Genomic DNA, 18,862 nt, shown 5'->3' with positions numbered 1-18,862 from the left:
ATCGGTCGGCAGGAAGGACCTTTCTGCGCCTCCCTCAGCCCGGAGGGGTTGGGGACCGGCTGTGCCCCGCAGTTCTCCCCGCACCTTCAACGCTCAGCGTCTCGGTGGACTGGACCCAAGAGCCACTCCCACCAGGTCCCGCCTGGTAAAAATCCTGGAACCAAGCTGCTTTCGGCGAGCCTCCTCGCCCCCAGAAAACAAGATTCCGAGACACGGTGACATCAAAGACCACGTCATTTATTTACAAAGGCCAGTGTGGACGTTGGGGAGGGAGGGGAAGCCACACAGCCATCCTCTCTGGACTGCTTGGGACCCTTGCCCACCTGGAGGAGACCCTGCTTCCACGCGCTAAGCTGTGCACGAGCCTTCCCGGCGCTCCGAGAGCCACGTCCAATTCCAGATCAGAGGCATGACTGCGCCCTGTCCCTTCCCTTCCTTCCTCAAATAGAACTTTCTGGCCTGGAAGCAAACAGTGAAGATTCCAAAGGCCAAGGACGTGGGGGCGTGGGGGAGCCTCCTGTACCGACCCCCTCCCACAAGGGGGAGGGGCGGCCACACTACCCTTGGGGACGCAGCACGAGGGGCCCGAGGGGCCTAGCTCTGTGGACTGTTTGTGCTCCCGCCCGAGACCGGCCCTCTGCCCCCTTCTCTCTGGTGGGAGAGCGCGGAACGGAACAAACACCCCCTGTGCAACTCGCTTACACGCGCACACACCCCCACTGCCGGGACCCCAACCCCTTCACGTCTTTCGAGGGGGGTTCCAACCAGCGGTACGCGGGGACACTGGTGGGTCCTGGCCCCGGGGGCGGGAGCAACCCCTTCCTCCAGCTCCAGCTCTGTTAGCATCTCGAGGCCTTCTCTGCCCGGCCTGAGCCCGCACTCTCCCTCCTAAAGCAGCTGCAGGGCTTCTGTCCCCAAGTGTCAAGTCCAACTTCTGAGCCGTTGATTCAGTCCTTCCCCCTTCCCTTCCTCCAACGGATCTCCACGGGGCTGGTCCGGGGCTCATTCGCTCCTTGTACAGCGAGGGCGGTCGCCTCCCCCTTCAGGCAGGGAGGACAGGCTGCTTCCTCTCTTGGGACATCCCAACAAAGTCTGGATGAGGGGGCCAGGAGGGGGGTGAGGAGGCCAAGAGCCTGTGCACCTGCTCCTCCCTCCGAGCGTGCGACCCTGGCTCGGGCCAGGCTGCCGGTGGGAGGAGGGGGCAGAGGCAGGGGGAGTCTCCGCGAGCATCGATACAAGCTCCTGTGGGCCCTGCGGAAGACCCCATCCCTGCCCCACCCCCGGGGCGTCTGCAGGCTGCACGAGGGGCCCTGCAGCGGGGCCGGGAGCGGGGCCTGGGCCGGGACACTGTGAAAGCAGCCCGCACAACCCTGCAGGACCTGTACAGAAGACTCCGTGGGAGATGTGCAAGTGAAACCAGAATCGTCAGAGCTCCGGGGCCAGGCCGCGGCCCTGAGGCCAACCTCCTTTCTGGAGAGGACGGGGAGCGATGGGGCGGCAGGCACAGAGGGCGGGGGCTGGCGCCCGGGGAGGGGAGAGGCAGGAGCACAGGCGCGCGGTTAGGAGAGCTGCGAGCCCAGGAGTCTCTCGATGGCTGCATTGACGTCCCCTCCCGTGGCAATGAGGGCCTGTAGGTTGGCCTCGCGATTGATGAAGCCCATGGAGTTGAGCTGTTCGAGCTGCTGCTGGAACCGCACTTCTGGTGTCTGCACCTGGAGGGGACAGGCCTCGTGAGGGGCACACAGGACCCACCCCCCGGGGCCAAGGGAGGGGGAGCAGGAAGTCATCTCGCATGTCCTCAGGGTCAACCAGTGGGCAGGGCGGGGTGATCGGCCAACAGGGGCCAAGGAGCCCGCACCCAGGCCACTAAACGACCGTGGGACAGAAGGTGGGGCGTGGCTCACGTCCAGCTCCTCAGCCCACGGTCCTGACTGCTTCCCCTCAGCGCTAGGGACACGTTAGCGGGGTTCTGGAAGCCAAACGCAGCCAACCCCGGCCGCGTCCACACTCTGCCAGGGAAGAGGCCGGAGAAGGGCCCGGGCGAGAAAGAACCCGTTGGGTTTTGCTCAGCCAATCGACAAATACACGCATTTACAAAAGCGAAGACTTTTCATGTTGGACCCTCCTGTAAACACCCAGAAGTGCTTCCCTGCGGGACACAGAGGCGGGCGGAGTCTAGATCTTGACCTGGGAGCCCACCGGCCTCTGACGGGACAGTGGCACCCCCACAGGAAATGTGCGAGAACCTTTGGCGGTTCTGTGCCGTCCCCCGCCGCAGGCTGGGCCCCAGGGACTCTGGGCGCCAGCCTTCCGCGGGCTCTGCAGCACAGAGCCTCCTATGGAGCTGGGCCCGCTGACGGTTCTGCTGAAAGGCTTTTCCCAGGGGAGGTACGGAGGCCAGAAAAAGAAGGGCCTCGCCCGGGGTCAACCTGACTCCCCAGCCGATGCCCAGGCCTTGACTTGGCATTCCAGGACTCTAGTGACCTCGTCCCCCAGAAGCTTCCTCCCCAGCCTCTGTGCTGGAGGAGGCTGCAGACCCTGAGAGCCCCCTGATGGCAGCACCAGCGCTGGGACACGGCGGCTGACGTTCATACTCGGGAACCGGCGTGCCTCGGTCGGAATCTCGGCTCTGTCACCGACTTACTGGCTGTGTGACCCTGAGCAAGCCACCTGGCCTCTCTGGGCCTCTGTTTCCCCTCTCGTGTCTGGGAGAACATGGAACAAATGCGCCCTCCCACAGAAGGTGCTCAGAACGGTGCGTGGCAGCCCGCAGGGACGGTCACTAGTCTGAGCCCCGTGTCATAGCAGCAGGAACTGAACACGGGGAAGGCAGCAACCCACCCGAGGCCGGCGGGTGGCCAACTAGAGCCTGAGGGCCGGGCCGGCTGACTGCAGATGCTCGGCTGTCTCCATCCTGCGGCCCCGCCCCCCAGCGCAGCCCCACTCCCCATACCTGTGAGCCCCCTCCCCCAGCCAACAGCTGGACCATCTGTTGCACGAGATGCTGCTGAGCGCTGGGGGCCCCCGCTGGAGAAGATGTGGCAGGGGGCGCAGGCGAAGAGGTGGGGGCCTCGGGTGCAGAGCCGGTGTTGCTGCCTGCTGGGGGGGCTGGGGTCCGGGACATCCCGAAGGAGCCAAGGCTGCAGGCAGGAGAGACCAAGAGGTGGGAGACAGCCTCTGCGATCGGGGCGGGCACGTGAGGTCCGGAGGGGGAGAGGTGGGAACAGGAGAGCAGACCACGGGGCTGTGAGGCCGCCAGGGGAGGGGGAAGGGAGGAGGAGCCGAACCTTGCTGCCCCCCAGGGTGCCCCTCACCTGGGAACCAGCCCAGGGGCCTCGGTCTGCAGGGTCTGCAGGCCCTGCTGGATCTGCAGCAGGGCCTGCATGGCGCGGGGGTTGGTGAGGACAGACAGGGACTCCGGGTTCTGCATCTGGTGGGAAACAGTCACAGGAAGGCCATGGGAGGTAGCCTGATGGACTCGGAGGCCCCCTGCGCCCCGAGGCCAGAGCTCTGCCCCGCCCTCCAAGCCCACACTCAGGGCCTCACGCACCTGCTGGAGGAAGACGGGGAGCTGCAGGCGGAGCTGCTCCTGGAGCTGGGGGTTCCCCGCAAAGAGCGGCACATTCACCATCATCTGCAGGGGTGAAGGCAGCAGGGGAGGCTGGGCCCGTCCGCCCCAAGAGTCCCCACAGCCCCGGTCTCCCTCCGCAGCCTGACCACTGTGGGCAGCGCGGGTCTCAGGGCACCCTGGAGGCACACTCCGGGCGGCGAGCCCAGGCGCTCACCCCACGCTGGGCGCTGATGGCAGCGACGGCCAGTTCACGGTGCCCGCGGCACCACGCCCGTTCTGGGCACCGCTAAGAACTCCCGGAGCCTGCACAGCTCCGGGAGGAAGGGGCCACTGCCGAGACCGCTGGCAAGCCAACTAACCCGGAGCTTCCGTGTGGGCCTGAGACCCACGCCCCGCGGCTGACTCGGGACCGAGCTGCCCAGCGCGAGCCACTGCCCCCAGCGCACCCCTCAGGGCAGCTGCATACCTGAGCAGCGAAGTCGGGGTTCTGGGCCAGCGTCTGCATCATGCCGCGCATGTAGGGGGCCGAGATGACGTTCTGCATCAGCTGGGGGTTCTCAGAGATCTGCTGGAGGAGGGCCTGCATCTCTGGGCTGTTGAACACCCCTGGCACACGGAAGAAAAGGCAGCAGGAGAACAAGGGTCCAGGTGGAACCCGGGTGCCGCCCTTCCACCCCCTCCTTGTAATGCTGCCCGGCGACACGGCTCAGAGGGCAGCGCTAACACAGGCCCCCAAGTATAGGGGCGCGGGTCCCTCTTCCCGGTTGGAAACTGGGTCTCTCTCATTCGTGTCCCCCAATTGCTCCTGCCCCAGGCTCGACGTCAGGGTTGGAAAGGGTCAGTCAGAGGTCACCTAGACTTGCGGTCTGCAGGCTTGTCTTCGTGCCGGAAGCCTTTCCTCAAACCACATCTCATTCCAAAACCAAGTAGGCCAACGGTCTGCTCAGAGCCCGGCAGGATGGCTGGAGCCCCTCCCACTGGGTCCTTCCTTCTCCCGGGGTTGGCCCAGGTACCCCAGGACTGGAGTACAATTTTAAAGCAGTGGATCAGGTTCAAACCCCTGATTTTACAAACAAGGGAAATGAAGCATATGGAGGGAAAGGGACTTTCAGATCAAGGTACCTGCCCACCCCTGGCCTGGGGCACAGAGAAATCAGGGCATCTACCAAAGATACCCCCAGGCTCATACGTAAAGTCATAGTCCAGATACATGGGGCATCCCCAACAGTTGTGCAGTGCGTAACCCCCCCTTCCGTGCAGCTCTGCACATCCCTCTCCCCCAGCCTCACACCTGCCTGCCCCACGTGTGCCGAGTCCTCCCCCGCAAGCTCCTCCCCAGTCCGACCCAGTGACGCTGGACAGCTCCATTAGGGGCTGCAAGAACTTCGGAGGTGAGCCACCACTCAGGCTGCTCCCAGGGACAGGAGACACAGCACACACCACCCCACGTCCTCTGAGGCCGCAGAGCCCCTCCGTGGCTTCAATAGTCTCACCTGTCTTCATATTCTGGGGCAGTGTGAGCCCCATTCAGTCCTGGGGCACAGGGACCACCCTGATGACCCCATTAAACTCCTTCCCCCCCCAGGACCTACCTGACCCCAGGCTAGCCGCATTGATCCCAAACGGGTTCGAGACTGTCGGGTGCACCTGGCTGGTCCCCGATCCTCCGGTGCCCTCCCCCCCGGACCCGGGGGCCTGGGAGGTGGGGGGTGAGGGGCTCCAGGGGTTCGGGAGGGGTTCTCGGTTCTCAGTCCGCAGAGGCTGGGAGCACGAGCTGTCGGAGTTCCCGGCCAGCGAAGAGAAGGGGTTGTTGCCAAACTGGGAGGAGGGAAAGGCTCTGGGTTAAGGACCGAAACAATCCAGGGCTTAGGGCCAGGCCCCTGCCTCCTCTCTCCTACAGCCTCCCCTCCCTGGAAAAGGGACAGGGGCCTGAGACCCCCGAGGGCAGCTCACAATGGGCAGCTACCCCTCATCCCACAGCGTAGGAGCTGGCCAGTGCCGGCGACCCGGGCCACAACAGATAACTGGAAACTTCCCGTCCGTCCCGGTGCCTCTCAACTTTTGGTTTCTAGTCTCCTCTGCGCCCCGTGGGACTCCACACACACGCTTCCCGTTGCAAAACCATGGGTCTGTCTTCCTTGGCGCTCAAGGGGCAGAAACAGGCTCCTCTTTGCACCTTCCCCTGACAGAATTGTTGGCTTGATGGGAGCGGCCTCAAGCTCAGCCCAGATCGGCCTCCAGGCTTCCCCTTTTCCAGCCATCTTGCTCCAGCACCCACTCCCCAGAATCCGCACCCCCCCCCACCGGGACCCTAAATGGCTTTCCATCCCCCGAGGGCCACAAGCCCACCTCTGGCTGAGCACGCCCCCCACCCCCACCCCGCTGCTTCCTCCTCCTCGGCCTCCTTCAGCTAAACAGGTCCTCTGCACCAGGTTCCCCGCTGTGACACTGCCCAGGGGTCTGCACCCCATCAGATGGTGCGCTGCCTAAGGCAGCCCTGGGAGTCCTTCCCTCCGGGCCCACTGCACCTGGGAAAGCCCTGTGCAGGGCTATCCGCACCCTATGCTCCCGCTCAGGCTCCCTCTCCGGAGGGTCTGGGTGGGCCGCACCTAAGCAGGAGGCACTGAACAATGGCAGGCCCTCCTCGCCGTGGGGCTTCCTGCTTATTCAAAGTGGGTTATGGGGAGCAGAGCTCACCAGGACCCCAGCCCTGAGCCACGCCTCCCCCGTCTGACCAGATGACTGCTGACAATGGGCCCAGGCCCACGCACGACCCCGAGGCTCTGTCCCTGCTTCTGCCGTCCTGTCCTGGTGCCCCACACCCACCATGGCTGGGTTCCGGTACGCTTTGGCGACCAAACCCCTTTCCAACCTCCCTCCAGCAGTAAGAGCGCCATTTACGGAGCACCTACTCTGCACCTGGCACATTTATTCTAACGTTTACAGCAGCCCTCCGATACACCAGCTCTCAAAGTGTGGTCCTGGGGCCGGTCCACAGCTTTGTATAGTTCTGGGGGGTTGTTTGCTTTTCTTCCCTTTTGTTGTCTTCCTGACTGCTCAGTGGCCTTTTCCAGAGGCTCCGTGACATGGGACATGGCAAGAGCCCGAATGCCGAAGCCCGGCTGGGAGTCCAGCCGGCGGTAAAGCCAGACCTTAAAGACCTTAAAGACGTCGGCAAACGTTAAAGCAAGGCCACGCTCCGCTCACGTTTCCTTCGTTTAGGAAAACGAAGTTATTTTTTTAGAAGATTATGCCATCTATGTTAATGTGTAGTGCATTTCCTCTTATTTTAAAACCAATTACTACACCTTCCTTGCATTTCCCAGGTGTAATTCAGATGCGGTGAAGAGGGACAGCTCTAACCCACAGAAACAGAAGCTCTTTGGGTCCCCAGCGGTTCCTAACCGTCTAAGGTGGTCCAAGGCCCCAAGGATCAAGAACCTCTGCTCTGCTGCATTGCCTCCAGTCTGCAGACGCGGAAGCTAAGTCTCAGGAAGGAAAGGACTCGCCCGCACCACTAGGAACGGGGGTGAGCGCCCGAAGCCTGGTTTGCGGACACCAGCTCTCGGCTCTTCCCCGGGGGGTTCCTGCAGCCTGGCGTGCGTCAGAGCGAGCCAGAGTGCTTGCCGGGAACCTTTCTCAGCTACCGGGTTTTTTTGAACCATGTGCACACATTACTTTTATGAACATTTTAAATTAACTACTTACATGTAATTTCAAATAAATAAGTTCCTTTTTTACTTTATATAACTTTTTATTAAAATAAATTCTTTGGGCGCCTGGGTGGCTCAGTGGGTTAAGCTGCTGCCTTCTGCTCAGGTCATGATCTCAGGGTCCTGGGATCAAGTCCCGCATCGGGCTCTCTGCTCAGCGGGGAGCCTGCTTCCTCCTCTCTCTCTCTGCCTGCCTCTCTGCCTACTCGTGATCGCTCTCTGTCAAATAAATAAATAAAATCTAAAAAAAAAATAAAAAATAAATTCTGAAAAATAAATTCTTTAAGGGACGCCTGGGTGGCTCAGTCGGTTAAGTATCTGCCTTCAGCTCAGGTCAGGATCCCGAGGTCCTGGGATCAAGTCCTGCATCAGGCTCCTTGCTAGGTGGGGAGCCTGCTTCCCTCTGACCCTCCTCCCTCTCGTGCTCTCTCTCTCTCAAGTAAATAAGAAAAATCTTAAGAAGAAATTTGTTTCAGGGCACCTGGGTGGCTCAGTGGGTTAAAGCCTCTGCCTTTGGCTCGGGTCATGATCCCTGGGTCCTGGGATCGAACCCTGCATCGGACTCCCTGTTCTGGGGAAGCTGCTTCTCCAACTCCCCCTGCTTATGTTCCCTCTCCGTCAAATAAATAAATAAATAAATAAATAAATAAATAAATAAATTCTTCTTTTAGAAAGCAGATAATGGGGGCGTCTGGGTGGCTCAGTGGTTAAGCCTCTGCCTTCAGCTCAGGTCATGATCTCAGGGTCCTGAGATCAAGTCCCACGTCGGGCTCTCTGCTCAGCGGAGAACCTGCTTCCTCCTCTCTTTCTCTCTCTATCTGCCTACTTGTGATCTCTGTCAAATAAATGAATAAAATCTTCTTTTAAAAAAAAAAAAAGAAAGAAAAAGCAGATAATGGGGGCACCTGGGTGGCTCCGTGTGTTAAGGTTAAGTCTCTGCCTTTGGCTCAGGTCATGATCCCAGGGTCCTGGGATCGAGCCCCACATCAGGCTCTCAGCTAGGCAGGAAGCCTGCTTCCTCCTCTCTCTCTACCTGCTTCTCTGCCTATTTGTGATCTCTGTATGTCAAATAAATAAATAAAATCTTTTACAAAGAAAAATGGTTATTCTTTTTTTAAGATTTTATTTACTTATTTGACAGAGATCACAAGTAAGCAGAGAGACAGGCAGAGAGAGAGGAGGAAGCAGGCTCCCTGCCTAGCTGAGAGCCTGATGTGGGGCTCGATCCCAGAACCCTGGGATTATGACCTGAGCCGAAGGCAAAGGCTTTAACCCAATGAGCCACCCAGGTACCCCCCAAAAAGCTTATTCTTTAAAAAAAAAAAAAAAAAAAGAAGAAATTTGTTTAAAAGACTCCTAACTGATCCCTATACGCACTTTCTAAATTTGAAAGAGCGATGCCAAGATTAACCAAGAAGACGTTGGAGACTAAGGCGGGGGGTTTACTCTACGGGGGAACCCAGACTTAGTGAAGACAATGTGGTATCACTGTAGGGACAGACCGACCAGTGGAACCCTGGACAGTCAGCAAGACACACACTGATCTCTGGAGACGTGCTGCAGGCCGGAGGCGGCGTGGACAAGGGAATCTGTTGGGTTACTGTGAACCACAAGGAGCTGGGGCTTTTCTCTTCCCCCAGGAAAAGATAACGTGGGACCCCACCATCCCACCTGGGCACAGGGTCGGGCAGGGGCTGGGGGGTGTTCAGTGTGTGAAACTCCATCAAGACACACACTTACAACAGGGGTACCTTTCCAAAGTTGTATTACTCTCCAGAAAGACATTTTTTAAACGTTTTGAAAAAGCAAGTTAAAAATGATACGAACAGCAAGATACCACTTCTGTGAGGTTTAAAAACATGCAGATCAGTGCTGTGGGTTATTCATGGCTACAAACACAGGCCATAAAAGAAGGAAAATGATAAACAGCCCGACTTCTCGGAGCCAGTTCGCTCTAGAGACGGAAAAGGGTAAAATGGAGCAGGGGTACCTGGAGGCTGCGATTCTATCTGGAACATCTTATTCGCAAACACTAAACACGTCCAGGAAACTAAAAAATACTAACATCAGATGCCTCTGGGGTGGACAAGAGGTGGCCCGGACATGGAAATAGAAGGACCCCTTTGGTTTACTTTGTGTAACTTCAGAACGGGGAAGTGTATAAATGTATAACATATTTAGCATAAATTAAACTTAAAAAAAGAGCCAAAGCTCTTATGAAGCTACACACGTCAGCACGTTAGGGCAGCATGGACACAAAAGAACGCTGTGTTTTTTCTATACTTTTTCTGCACTTGGAATAATTCTTAAGGCACTTTCGAAAGCACATCTTCCCAAGCCTGATCCCAGAGACTGAACCAATGAAGAGCTCAAAGAAGGGTCCAGGAAGCTCCTTTCTGACAAGCCCCCAGGGTGATGCTGACACAGAGGACCCGTGGGCCACACAGGAGACGCATGTGCTGGGCTCGGCTGTCCCACTCCAACTCTGCCTCACGACCTCTGAGCCCCTGGTGCACGAGACAGTCGGATCCCCGGATGCCACGCCCGCCCAGCATCCCCAGGGGATTCTGCTACTGGCTGCCCCACTGCCTCGGCCCCTCACCAGGCTGGACCATCCCTGCCTCTGCTGCAGAAGTGCTTCAAGCCCAGGCCCACTCCCGGAGAGCTGGAGCAGAAGAGGGGAGCAGACATCACCCCAGGCTTGCGTGGGTCGGGGGAGGGACTCCTGAGCCCCAGCAGCCCTCCCCCAGCCCGGCCCCCAGCCCCACCTGTTCCCGGGCAGCACTGAACATCGGCTCTTGGATGTCTGTGTACATGCGGCGGAGGGCGTTATACCCCCCGGGGATGCTCTCCAGGTTGCTCAGGGCCCGATCCTGGTTCCGCATCATTTCCTGCATCATGGCTGGGTTCCGAGCAAGCTCCATGGTCTGGTGGGGAAGGGAGAGACAGGAAGAATCCTAGCACCAGGGACGTACCAAGCCTGGAAGAGGGTGGGCGCTGCAGAGGGGGTCCTGCATCAGACGGGCAAACCAAGTAAGAAAGGACACGAGAAGGAGGAAGAGGCAGCAGAAGAAATCAACTGAGCACCTACTGCATACAGACACCAGGCACAGCCATGTACACGACCAAAGTCATGGCATCCCCACAACACTCGTCCCAAGGAGACATTCCTGTCCCTATTCTGCAGATGAGGAAACCGGCTGAGATTCACTGGGGACATGGAGCCAGGGAGTGGCAGAACCAGGTTTCCGGGCCAGGCAGGTCTGTCTGCCCGAGACCGACTGTGGTTCCTGACGATGACTACGAGTCGGGGAGGGAAGGCGTTCAAGCCAGGACAGCGCTCCCCACACTCTCACACCGGCCTGGGGTTTCTGGCTGGCCAGACCACACGAAACCCGAAGATGGGGGCTTCTCTCTGGAGCCAGCAAGGCTCAGTGTCAGTTAAGGGCTGCCCATGTCAGTGTCGACCAGGAGACAAGCAGTCCGTGACGCAGGTAACCGCACACTGTGCCTTCTTGTCCCCAAGGACCGGGGATGCCTTCCTGTCCTTACTCCCAAGCCCGCTCCGCACCTGCCTCTGTGACACCTTTATGTCCACGCTGGGACCCTGACTCCTGGTCCTGTGACTCCCGCCCGCATTCAGTGTTTGCCTGGGGACTTCCGCGCACCAGGCACTGCTCTAGACGGCGAAGAAAACACCTTCAAATCCTCGCTCTGAAGGAATTTCTCTCCTGGTGAACGCAGCCCCGGTGCCCACAGCCCTGCTGCCAGCATCTGTCCTCGTCCCTCGCTGCGCTGGGCGGGGAGCCGCAGCTCCCAAAGGCCAACGCGACACTGCGTCTGCAGGGTCTCCGGCTGCCACCAGCCCTGCCGAGCCCCAGGGCTCCACAAGTGCCCTCCTGCCCTCACACCTGCTGTCCCTCAGCCCTGGGTGCGCTCTTTCTCCTCCTCTGGGTCTCAGCTCTGGGGACACCTTCTCCAGAAGCCTCCCCTGAGCTCCAGGGCAGGGCTGGGAGCCCCGTCCAGGCTCCTGGGAGCTCCTGCGGGTGCCTCTCCGATGGCACCCACCGCTCGGCACCATAACCACAAGCCCGCTTGGCCCACTCGCCTCGGAGACCGGATGTTCCCGGAAAGCGAGGCCTCCAGCTGCAGGGTCCACAACACGGGTGCCTGGGGCGGGGGGCGGGGGGCGGGGGGGTATATGTACATGCGCGCGCATGAGCCCGGGCAAGACGAGGCAGCCCCACCCCCGCCGTGCCCCCCACGTACCTGCCTCATGAGCTCGGGGTTGTTGAGCATGTGGCTGATCTCGGGGTTCCGTTCCATGAGCTGCTGCATCTGCGGGTTCGCCATGATCATGTGGCGCATGAGGTCGGGGTTGGACATCATGTCCTGGACCAGCGGGTTCTCCATGATCTGCGACAGCATCTCGGGGTTGGACATCAGCTGCCTCTGCATCTGCTGCTGCAGCTCCATAAAGTTGGCAGAGCCCAGGCCCAGGCTGCCCAGGCCCAGGAGGCCCCCGAAGCCAGCTGTGGGGAGGGGCCGGGGTCACCAGCGGCCGCGAGACCCCGCCCCCACCGGGCCACAGCCAGGGCGGCCACATGCTCGGGGCTCCAGGACCAGCTGCTCGGCTTCTCCTCTCTCCCCTGCCTCTCCCCTGCCGGTCCCTCCATCCTCCCCACCCCCGCACCCCCGCACCCCCACCCCACTCCACTGCCCTCCTAGACAGAGACCTCAGACCTCGCTGGTGGCACAGGCTGAGCACTGGGCACAGCACAGAGACGGTGCCCTGCGGGGGCTGCCACATGGACAACAAACATCCCCCAACCAGCGGCTGCTGGACGCCCTCGTCCCCGCCCCGAAAGCCTCACCCGCCGTGCTCCACACCCCTAGCTGCATTGCGTCCCTCCCTCTTAAGGCTCATCCACGCTCCCCTCCTCCGAGAGGCCCCGGGAGGCCAGTTTCTGCCCCAGCTCCTCCCAAGTCCCAGTGTCTGGAACCGCAGGCCCAGGGGGCCCTGGGCCCATCAGCCTGGGAGCAGGGACCACATTCCTGCCTCCTCCTGGCTCTCCCTGACTCCCGGGCCCCGGACAGGACAGAGAACTCCCTGAGGGCTTACAGAGTATGGACGCGGCAGCACTGGGGGGTCCCTCCCCAGCCCCCGGGGAGGGCCCCCCCCCACTGCTCCTCCGGCTGCCGCTGCTGGCGTCTGAAGCTGCACTGCCAGAGGTGGACGGCTGGGCGGGGGTGGCGGGCGAGGCGGGCGTGGTAGACGGCGCGGAGGCAGGGTCCGGAGTAGAGGGGGAGGACCCAGCGCCAGCAGCCGGGTCTTGAGCCCTGAGGACAAAGTCCTAGCTGAGATGAACAGGCAAGGGGAGACAGGAGCTCCTTTCCGTGCATCTCCTGCCCTAACCTTAGCCGCCTCGGAAGCCACCCTGAGGCGGTGGTGGGTGGTGCTGGGGGCAGGGGGTGGGGATCATGAGGGAGGAACTGGTACCGCCTATCTGCCTTGGGGCACTGGGGAGAGGGAGGTGAGCTTCCTTTCCCCTGCAGGGGAGACCCCAGGGCTGCCTGGCAATCCCTCTGGGAGCCGCCTTCCTGGGTGTCTGCATGGCCCTCCGGGTTCAGGGGAGCCACAGGTGAGAGTGAGGCCTGGATGGGGAAGCCCAGTCAGCAGCGGCATCTGCTCCTCTTGGGGACTTATTTCTTCTTTTGTTTTATTTTATTTATTTATTCATTTATTTGAGAGAGAGAGAGAGAGAGAGAGAATGAGCAGGGTGAGAGGCCGAAGAAGCAGGCTCCCCACCAAGCAGGCAGCCCGATTTGGGACTGATCCCAGGACCCTGGGTCACGACCCGAGCAGAAGGCAGATGCTTCACCGACTGCCCCCCGGGCGCCCTGGACTTACTTCTGCGGGGTCTTGATGACCAGGTGGACAGTGAGCCCGTCCTTGATGCCGTGCTGGCTCAGGGTGTCCCCGTCCTTGAGGATCTTGCCTGCGAAGATCAGGACCAGCTGATCCTGCTGAGCCTTAAACCTCCTGGAGATCTCCTCTTTGAACTGTGGTCAAGAGGCAGAGGTCACGGCTCGGCTCCCCTGGGTTCCACCCGCAGGGACCCTGCCTCTGATCTGCGGAGTCCCCTCCGCAGTCAAGGCCCCATCCACCAAGCGGCCACGAGCAACTCCCTTGTTAACCGAAGAGACGACCAGGGACAGGCTTCTGTCTCAGCTTAACCCCAGGGTCGTGTGCCCTAGAAGGCCCAGCCAGTTCCCTCTGCCTCCCTCCTCTGCCCCTTCCCCCCAGCCCCTGGGGACCACGGCGCTGTGCCCGTGTCTCTGTCCCAACTCCTTCGGCAGGCTTGGACCCAGGCCTGCCTCCCTCCAGCCCTCGGTTCTAGACTCCGGGTTCCCCTGCCGTCCAGCCTTCCTGCGCCCATCACCGCACCCAGACCCCGGTGATCTCACAGCAGCGAGTCTCTGTCCTGTGAGACAGATAAGAAGTTCCACGTCCACTTTCAGGATGAGGAAACTGGGGATCAGCACAGTTAGGTAACTCACCCTGGGCGGCCCTGACACCGAAGCCCTGGCTCTGGACCCAACACAGGGCTCTGAGCTAAGCTGATTCCCAGCGGAGCTCTGCCGCAGGCGGGCACTGGGCATTCTCGGCAGGGGAGGGGGCAGTGATGGCCCCGGAGACTGGCTTGGGAGGGTCAGACCGCCCGGATCTATCAGCTCCCCCCCAGAAACAACCAAACCAGCCCAAACGGGACCCTCTCCGTCCGGAGTGCACTTGCTCCGCGAGGCCGCTGCCTGCTCCCTCCGTCCAACCCGACGGCCCACCTCACGCCCCGCCTGTGACAAATCCTGGAGCAGCCACGGGGCGGGGGGGCGGCGGACACGGGCCGTGTCCCCTCACTCACTCAACCGCCGCGCTTCCACTGAGCACCTACGGCTCCCCGCAAGCCCCGGAGCGGCCGAGGGCCCGCTGGAACCCCCTCAGCGTGAGGCGGTGGACGGACGAGCACCGAGGGAAGCGCTCCCCCAGCGCCCCGCGCCCTGGCAGCCGGGGCCGCCCCCCGCCCGCTCCCCCGGCGCAGCGCCGAGCCCGGGGCCGGCCGGCCGCGGCCCCCCGACCCCCCGACCTGTCCTCGGGGCGCACGCTGCCCTCAGCCCGCGCGCCCTTGCCCTCCGCGGAGCGAGGCGCCCCCTCCCCGCTCTCCGCCACGCCCCCAGCCCAGGCCACAAGGCGAGCCCCGGCCTGGCGTCCGCCGCACGCGCCGCGCTCCCCCAGCTCCCGCGCGGGACGCCCGCAGCCGCGCTCCTGCCCCGCCGCCCCTCCGAGAGCCCGCGGGGCCCCCGCCCTCCCCGCCCGCCGCCTCGGAGCCGCCGCTCTCCCCGCAGGCCCTCCGCCGCCGCCCTCGCCGCGCGCACTACCTCCTTGACGGAGGCTCGATCGCAGATCACAATTTCCTCCTTGTCCTTGGGGGTCTTGACGGTGACCCGAATGGGGGGCCTGGCCTCGGCCCCGCTCGGCTCCGCCATGCCGCCGCCGCCGCCACCCGGCCGCCCGCCAGCCCGTCCCGGCTCCTCCTCCTCCTCCTCCTCCTCCCCCCCCGCCCCGCCGCCCGGCCGGCTCCGCTCCGGCCTCCGCCCCTCCGCCCCTCCGCCCTCCGCCCTCCCCTGCCCTGCCCTCCCCTCCCCGCGGCCGCGCAGCCCTCGGGACCCGCCGCGCCCACAGCGCCCCGGGCGGCCTGGTGGGGGCACTGCAGCCGGGGCGCGGCGCGGCGGGGCGGGACGGGGCGGGACGGGGCGGGGCGCGGCGGGGCGCGGCGGGGCGGCGCGGGCTCCCCGAGACAGCCGGCCGCCCGCCCGGGCCCGCAGCCTCCGCGGTGACGGCCGCTCCGGGACAAAGCGCCGTGTCCCTGTCGCCGCCGCGCCGCCCCGGGCCTCTCCCGTCCCGGAGGCTGGGCTGGGCCGCGTCTGGACGTGCGCCCAGGGCTCACCTCTAGGACCGACCACGTCCCCGGAGGCCGTGGCCCGCGCGAGTCTACTAAGGGGCCTTTCGGAGCCTCGGCCCGGCTCACGGGGCCGTGCGTGACGTAGGGAACCGCTCGGGACAGTGACCGGACGTGTGCCTGACAAAGACTGGGGTTGCCCTTTCGGTTTCTGGTCGTGGACTGTGAAGCGGGCATGCTGACGCTTCTCCCCCCGGGGTGGGGGGACGGGACCTTCCGGTCCTGTCCCCGTCCGTTCGCTCCCGCTCTTTTCCCCCCAACAACCGCGTGGTCCCCGGGGAAAGGCGAACTACAGTTCCCAGGGTGCGCCGCGAGGCCCCGCGGAACTACAACTCCCGGCGCCCCCCGCGGCGGGGCGGCGTTGCGTCGCCTCCCGGGAGTCGGGCCGGGACCTCCGGGTCGCGCGGCGTTGCGGAGCGGCCGGGAGCTCAGGGAGGTGCCCGCGGGGGCCCGCGGGAGGCAGCGCGGGGCCTGGCGCGGAGGCCCGGGCCTGGGAGCCGCAGGCATGCTGCGTCCCAAGGCTCTGACCCAGGTGCTAAGCCAGGCCAACACCGGCGGTGTCCAGAGCACGCTGTGAGTGCGGCCGGCGGGCGCGGAGGGGAGCTGGGGACGGGGCTCGGGGAGGGCCGGGGCAGAGCGGCCGCGGCCCGCGGGGAGCACCGCGCTCCGCCCGGACCCTGCTTTCTGGACGCGCCCCGGCGGGAGGTGGGGCGAGAGCGCAGGCGTTGTCCTCGCCGCCCGAGCGCGTCCCTGTCGCTTACCGCCGCCCGCCAGGCTGCTGAATAACGAGGGATCCCTGCTGGCCTACTCCGGCTACGGGGACACGGACGCCCGGGTCACCGCGGCCATCGCCAGCAACATCTGGGCTGCCTACGACCGCAACGGGAACCAAGCGTTTAACGAAGACAATCTCAAATTCATCCTCATGGACTGCATGGTATGGAGAACAGAGCCGCCCCCTCTGTCCCCCGAGGGGATCCCCGTGGGGCGCCCTCGCTCCCAGCCTGGATGGTTGGAGGGGCAGGGACAGGATCTCCCAGGGCTACTGAGAGCTGGTCTGCAGCTCTGTGGTAGGCAGGACCCCAGACAGCCTGCGGTGGTGAGCAGGGAGCCGGGGTCCCAGTGTCTGCCTGGGCCTCTGGTCTCTGCTGGCCGCTGGTCAGTCCCGGAGCCCTGCGTGTGTCTGGGAAGCTCTCTGAACTTCCTTACCGCCTCCCTGACGCAGCGGGGAGCGCATACACACTGGCTTGTGAAGGTCATGCAAAAGGATGTAAACTGGGCAGTGTCCTTACCCCAGAGCCACAGGCTCATGGAAGCACAGCAGAATCTCCAGACCCTAGGCCCGTCCCTGCAGTTTACAGAAGAAGGAGCTGCAGTCCAGAAAGGGGAAGTGGCCATTAGACTGTGAATTTCCCGGAAACTGTCTCACGCACCTTCTTTTGTTCAGCCAACAGATGTTGATGTTGAGGTCCCTGCAGTATTCGCGAGCACTAGGGAGAGAGGAGCAAACAGGACCCAAACTGCGGCCTTGATATCTCACGGCAGCCCAGGGTTTTATGTGTGTTACAAAATATGTATGTGAGTCAGAACACTAGGATGTAAGATACCGGAAATGCTACGCGAAACGGAAGTGAGGAGGGCACGTATTCAAGACAGTCTCACTGAAAAGATAGTTCATTAAAGATCCAAAGGAAGTTGGGCAGCCGCCCGGCCCTCTAGGGGAAGAACAGTTCTGACAGAACAGCAGGTGCAAAGGCCCTGAGGTGCACTAATGTCTGGTCGAGGATCAACAAGATTGATGTAGCTCAAGTGGCCTGGGAATGGGGGAGGTGAGTAGGAGGGAGGCCAGAGAGGCAGGGAGTGCTGCCCCTGGGCCCCAGCGCACAGCAGATGCCCAGTGGAAGTGTGCTGAACCAAATTGAAAAGGCCCGGAGTGAACTCCTCCCAAAGGATTTCCACTGTCCTGGGGCCCCCTGCCTCGTCCTCACCCCATATCCAACCAAGGATGCCATTTCCGCTCTGCTGATGACTCCTGCGTGCTGCCTACCCTCGAATTGGTGCTGTAGGGCCGTAGCTTTCCAGTGTCTTATCTGCACCCCAGCCGTAAGAAGTACCTGTGAAGTCCGAGCCCACACCCCTCAACTAAGACAAACACGCAGCGTGCTCCGTTACTCTTTTCCATGCCGACCCACCCCCTTAACTGATCGAACCCTAGAGTCAGACCTGCAATTCGAAAAGCTTTACCTTGGGAAAAGAAAACTCTATGCTTGCATGTTCCTTCCGGGGTCTTTGGGGCGGACCCGTAATCATGACGTCACCCATCTGGACAGCCCTGGCCAGTTTCAAAACTCCGTCCTGTGTACTAGCACCCTCACCAGCGGGGAGGACACGGGAGTCATGGGAAGGGAAACCAAGGTCTGTGAGGTGGAGCTTCCTAGGGGAGGTCAGTTAGCAGGGGCTGTGCTGATCCTGGAGTCTGAGCTCAGGACCCCACGTCCAGGGCTGCGGCCAGAGCCCCTCGTCTGAAGCCTTGCCATGCCCAGGGCATGGGAGGAAGATGATAGGCTCTCTGAAGAGGGGCCCTGGGGAAAAGCGAGGGCTAAGGGTGCCAAGCAGAACTTCCCATTCCTCAATGTCACCCCCACCAGGAGGGCCGTGTCGCCATCACCCGGGTGGCCAACCTTCTGCTGTGTATGTATGCCAAGGAGACAGTGGGCTTCGGAATGCTCAAGGCCAAGGTGTGTATATGCCCATCCCTCTGGGCCTGTGGGCCCAGCCTTTGTGCTCTTCACGGCCCACTCCCAGCCCCCCACCTTCCTGGAGTCCGCTGTGGGCCAGCTCCCAGGAGCGGGGCGGGGAGGGGTGCTCAGCAGCGGGAGTCCAGCAGCGGACCCCGGGCCGGCCTGACTTCTCCCTTCTTGCAGGCCCAGGCCTTGGTGCGGTACCTGGAGGAACCCCTAACCCAAGTGGCCGCCTCCTAGTGGGCCTCGGCTGAAGCTGGGCTCGGAAAAGAACAATGACCGTGTGGAGGGGCAGGGCCCCCATGGAGCCCTTTCTGGGTGGTGGAGGGGAGAGCGAGACTTTGCTTTTTCCAAGAATAAACTTGAACTCCTATCTTGCGTGCTGACTGCTTTCTTGACCCTGGGGAGCCCAGGGAGGTGGGACGGAGCGAGCATGCTCCGGAGAACCTGCCTGGCACCTTGCCCTCTGACAGCTCAGCCCTGCCTCTGAGCTTCCGGAAGTTCCACTCCCTGTCGGGCAAACGTTTGGGAGTGACCTCGGAGGAGCAGCGCGCTGCTAGGGGGCTGGTGGTGGTTGTCCTGGACAGCAAGAATATAGGGCCCTGTAAGGCCAGCGTCGTTTAGTCCCAAGCTGGGGGGGGTGGGGGATGGCTTTTCTGCTCTTAGGGTTGGAAGAGTGTGCACGCCTACCAAGGCCCCACACTCACACAGACCCTCCAGATCTTGAAGCCCTTTGCAGGCAGGTTGGACCACAGGTCCTGGGGAGGGAGTGTCCAAGGCCTCTCAGGAGCCTTCCATCTCCAGATCCTGTGCTGCGCT

At 62.3% G+C, this 18,862-nt stretch overlaps 2 protein-coding genes across 3 annotated transcripts; one reads left to right on the top strand and one right to left on the bottom strand.

Moving 5' to 3' along the window:
• Positions 1–216: 216 nt before the first annotated feature.
• UBQLN4 (ubiquilin 4) lies at positions 217–15,834 on the bottom strand. Of its 2 annotated transcripts, none has more exons than XM_032317776.1 (11): positions 15,291–15,834; positions 13,196–13,347; positions 12,407–12,624; positions 11,554–11,816; positions 10,053–10,211; positions 5,164–5,389; positions 4,038–4,177; positions 3,551–3,634; positions 3,315–3,430; positions 2,954–3,140; positions 217–1,712 (listed from the first exon to the last, which is right to left on the bottom strand). In XM_032317776.1, the coding sequence occupies exons 1-11, from the start codon at positions 15,807–15,809 to the stop codon at positions 1,560–1,562; spliced, it is 2,217 nt and encodes a 738-aa protein (XP_032173667.1). In that variant the 5' UTR covers positions 15,810–15,834; the 3' UTR covers positions 217–1,559. The 2 variants fall into 2 exon arrangements, with proteins under 2 accessions (XP_032173667.1, XP_032173668.1); XM_032317777.1 differs by lacking the exon at positions 15,291–15,834 and adding an exon at positions 14,722–14,889.
• LAMTOR2 (late endosomal/lysosomal adaptor, MAPK and MTOR activator 2) lies at positions 15,763–18,421 on the top strand. Its single transcript, XM_032317780.1, has 4 exons — positions 15,763–15,875; positions 16,077–16,239; positions 17,951–18,040; positions 18,227–18,421. Exons 1-4 carry the CDS (start codon positions 15,808–15,810, stop codon positions 18,281–18,283), a joined length of 378 nt encoding a protein of 125 aa, XP_032173671.1. The 5' UTR covers positions 15,763–15,807; the 3' UTR covers positions 18,284–18,421.
• The last annotated feature ends 441 nt before the right edge of the window (positions 18,422–18,862 follow it).

This window comes from Mustela erminea, chromosome 17 (assembly GCF_009829155.1).
Source record: "Mustela erminea isolate mMusErm1 chromosome 17, mMusErm1.Pri, whole genome shotgun sequence".
In the NCBI taxonomy this organism is placed as follows: Eukaryota; Metazoa; Chordata; class Mammalia; order Carnivora; family Mustelidae; genus Mustela; species Mustela erminea.
This window is presented reverse-complemented; position numbering and strand designations above follow the sequence as displayed.